This window comes from Euphorbia lathyris, chromosome 1 (genome assembly GCF_963576675.1).
Source record: "Euphorbia lathyris chromosome 1, ddEupLath1.1, whole genome shotgun sequence".
Lineage (NCBI taxonomy): Eukaryota > Viridiplantae > Streptophyta > Magnoliopsida > Malpighiales > Euphorbiaceae > Euphorbia > Euphorbia lathyris.
The window spans coordinates 119,319,546-119,323,754 of NC_088910.1; the positions used below are offsets into that span (position 1 = coordinate 119,319,546).

At 39.5% G+C, this 4,209-nt stretch overlaps 1 protein-coding gene across 1 annotated transcript; it reads right to left on the minus strand.

Moving 5' to 3' along the window:
* Window positions 1-377: 377 nt before the first annotated feature.
* Window positions 378-2,457, minus strand: LOC136210777 (probable CoA ligase CCL9). The gene is made up of 4 exons (XM_066002181.1): window positions 2,148-2,457; window positions 984-2,031; window positions 800-903; window positions 378-704 (listed from the first exon to the last, which is right to left on the minus strand). The coding sequence occupies exons 1-4, from the start codon at window positions 2,346-2,348 to the stop codon at window positions 486-488; spliced, it is 1,572 nt and encodes a 523-aa protein (XP_065858253.1). The 5' UTR covers window positions 2,349-2,457; the 3' UTR covers window positions 378-485.
* Window positions 2,458-4,209: the final 1,752 nt, after the last annotated feature.

Here is a 4,209-nt window from a genome sequence, read left to right on the forward strand (position 1 = left end):
CACAATATTAACGTGGCTACGCTAGGTTCCAAGTTTCTTCCCATTTTGCTCTCACACCATAGAAAGTTTTAGTCTATTTCGGTTGCTGCCAATTCAAGTTCATCTTCTTTTAATCAAAAACGGTAGCCGACGGCAAAGTCAAGGTCAGTGATATTTTTGCACAAACTTATATTTATTCTCTTTTTCTTTTTGTGTGACAGAAAATTAGATTTATTCAATTCAACACGCAAAAGAAATTGACTAAAATTTTCTCCAACAAATCCCAATTCCCATTGAATTTATCTATTTATGGAATGGCTAAAAAGAAGAAATAGTATTTGTAAACCAAAGTTAAAACGCAATCATTTGTAACTGTAACTCAGCATAATCAGTTGAAATATGAAACAATAAGAAAAATATTGCTCATATATATGTGAGAGAGATAAATAATCAATGTGGTGCTTAATAAAGAATATATAGATAGTCTACAAGTACTTGAGATTAGCTTAAGCTCCAAATTTAGGAACTTTGGCAGTGGAGATTTGAGCAAGAAAATGCTCTGATACTATCCTCCTTTGAATCTTTCCAGTGGCTGTTTTGGGGACTGAATCAGTGATGAATACCTTCTTCGGAACCTTGAAACTTGCCAGATTTTTCTTGCAGTAGCTAACAACTTCTGCCTCATCTATCTTCGATCCTTCTCTTGGAATTATCGCACAATTTATCTGTTTTTCAGAAAACAAAATAAAAATCAACTTCATATGAACACTCAAACTATATAGCTTCAGTACAGTTAAAACATATTGTATCAATCTCTCACCTCTTCACCATATTTTTCATCAGGAACGCCGAAGCAAACTGCCTGAGCTATTTCTGGATGAGACAACAGAACAGCATCCACTTCAATTGGTGATATTTTCTCCCCTGAAAATACAAAATCAATTAAACCATTCAATTCAATTCAATTTCGCAATAAATCTTCCATGTATGTTTTTTATTCGTACCTCCACGGTTAATGAGCTCTTTAATCCGACCCACAAGATGCAAGTATCCATCGGAGTCGAAAACCCCAATATCTCCGGTATGGAACCACCCGAATTGAAATGCTGATTTATTAGCCTCGGGATTATTCTTATACCCTTTGGTAACATTTGGCCCTCTAATACACACCTCTCCATTAACACCAGCCGGTTGCACCACCCCATTCTCATTCAAAATCGCCATCTCTTGCCCCACGGGTCTCCCAACCGACCCTGATTTATGCCCGCCATCTTCCGGTAATGGGTTGGATGTCATCAAATGAGACGCCTCTGTCATTGCGTAAGCCTCCAACACCGGAGCACCGAATGTCTCCTCCAGCCGCTCCAATATAGCAGGTGCCAACGACGCGCTACAGCTCCTGATGAATCTCAGCTTCGGGTAAGACGCCTCTGGCTTGCTGACGTGGCGGTCGAGGATAATTTGGTGAATTGTGGGTACTGCAGTGTACCAAGTAGCGTTATATGTAACCATGTCTTGCCAGAAAGTAGAGGCTGAAAATCTCCCCGCCGATGGAAGAGCCACGGCGGCTCCGGACACGAGTGAGCTCAATAGTCCGGCGAGTAAGCCGTGAACGTGAAACAGAGGCAACACGATTACAGTCGAGTCGGACTCAGTGATTCTGTAAACAGACTTTATATTCAAAACAGAGGAAGCAAGGTTGAGCTGAGTCAGAGGAACGCCTTTCGGGCGGCTGGTTGTTCCAGACGTGTGGAGAAATAGTGCCACGTCAGAGGAGTCATTAACGAGTTCGGCAAGCAATTCAAGATTCGCCTCCGTTTCCGACGGCGACAACGATACTTTATTTGTTTCTAGGTGAATTGTGGCGGACACGTGACGGATGTTGAGCTTGAGAGCGGCGGACAGAGCCGATTGGACGCCTTCTGCTGACGTAATCAGTAACTTCGATTCGGAGTCGGAGAGGTAAAACTCAAACTCCTCAGCTGTGTAGGCAGCGTTCAGAGGCGCGGCGGTTGCTCGGCACCGAATCACGGCCAAGAACATCGCCACAAACTGCAAAACAAATCAATTCATTGCAAATTTTGTAACCCCCCATCGCATTTAAAATTTCTTCGTAATCCAAACAGAAACTATCAATTTCATCAACGATAAACAAATAAATTAAATACCTCGACAGTATTGGGGAAAGTAAGAGCAACGACATCTCCCGGAGCTACACCGCAAGCAACAAGGAGAGAAGCGGCATGATCAACGAGCTCTTGCAATTGAGCATGAGTAAAATCAAGCTTCCCGCAAACAGAAAGAGCACGCCGATTAGGGAAATCAGTTGCAGATTTCTTCAACAGGCCCGTTAATGTCAGACTCTCCATTAATTACTCTCTAATTCAATTGAAGGATGTGTTTGGGGAAACTATCGGAATGATGAATGGGAAGGAGGAGAAGCGTAAAATGAGAACAAGATATTTTATAGGAAAAAGTTGCATGCGATGCAAGTAAGGAAGGAAGGAAGGACAACTTTACCTTGTGAAGGTAACAGATGGGAAGGTGAGGAGGAAGAAATGACGTGGCAAAATGAACGGTCAAGGAAGCCTGCTGACACCTTGAGATGTGTGGTGGTTTGAATCGACGTTCAGAAACTTCCAAATAAAGGACACGTGGATTGTTTTTGTCCATCCGATTTGACTGCTGAGATGATTATGATGTACTTTGCTGTATAGCGTATGAGATAGTTGACGCTTTGCTGTTATACACAACAGAAACTGTTACTCGTTTTCTGTTTTTTCCTTCACATTTGGTTCAATTATTTTTGTGTTTTTATTTTATTAACATAATTATCAAATTTTATCGTTAGTTGACTCAAAATCATAAAAAAAACAATCTCAAAATTATCATTTTCTCTGTTATAAAATTCTGTCGTCTATCTAACCAAACTAAAGGCCCGTTTGTTTTACCTTTGCTGTTGATGTTGCTGTTTGCTGTTACGGTTTGCTGTTTACTATTTGTTGTTGCTGCTTACTGTTGCTAGTTGCTGTTTGTTGTTGCAAAAAGTTGTTTTTCCAAAAAGCAGAGATTCTCTGCTTTTGTAAAAAACTGTTTTTCTGGTGTAAAAAGCAAACAGAATGTCACTAACCAAACACCTAATGCTGCTTTTTAAGTGTAAAAGGCAAATAAGAATATCACTAACTAAACATCTAAAACTCTCCATTTCGAACTGAAAAAGGCAAACAGGAGTACGAAAAAGAGTACTCAAACACTCCCTTAAAAGTAAAAAATAAAAAATAAAATTTATTTATATATTATTTTCATTAGTTCTAAAACAAAAATAATATTAATATTAAAGCATCATAAGTGCAATTATTGAAAAATAATTCATAGCAATTTCTATTATTGCAACTTTATCTTCTTTTTATGGTGGCTATAACTTTATAAGAAATAAATTTGATTTTGTATGTTATCTAATTTAATTTTTCACCTTTCTCTATTATCAATATGATTGAATTTCTAGCTAAATGTCAAAAACACTCTTAATATATATGACAAAATTAATTTTGTTCTTTAAAAAATAATCATGGCTAAATTCTTTACAAAATCATAGTCCAAATTGGAATTTGGCAATAAATTTTATTTGTATTCATTTGATGAAGAATAAAATTCCGCTTAATACATATTTACACCTTGAACTTGGCACGTTTTATCTAGTGGGTTACTAAACCCAGTCCCACTTTCACACTTCCAGCCCCGAAAAAAGACGTAACCGTCCTTTAACCAAAAACTCAAAATTTCAATCCCTCCCAAACTCTCTCAAAGTCTCCCAAATACATTTTCATCCGAATCAAAGACAACACATTTGATGGAAGGCAATCCGTTATCACCGGGAGGAGACGGGAGTGATGCAGTGTCTGAATTCGAGGTATTTTTCCGATTGAACTTCCTTGCATTTCTGTAATTTGAATTAAAAAAAAAATCTGGTTCGGCACTCGGGCGTGTGAGCATCACGCCTCACCATGTGGTGGGGCGTATGAGTATCACGCCCCACCACATGGTGAGGCGTGATAGCCACACGCCCCACCATGACGTGAGACGTGATGTTCATACGCCCCACCACATGGTGAGGCGTGATGCTCACACGCCCCACCGCATGGTGAGACGTGATACTCATACGCCCCACCACATGGTGAGGCGTGATGCTTACACGTCCGAGCATATTTGTGGCTGTTTTTCGGGTTTAGA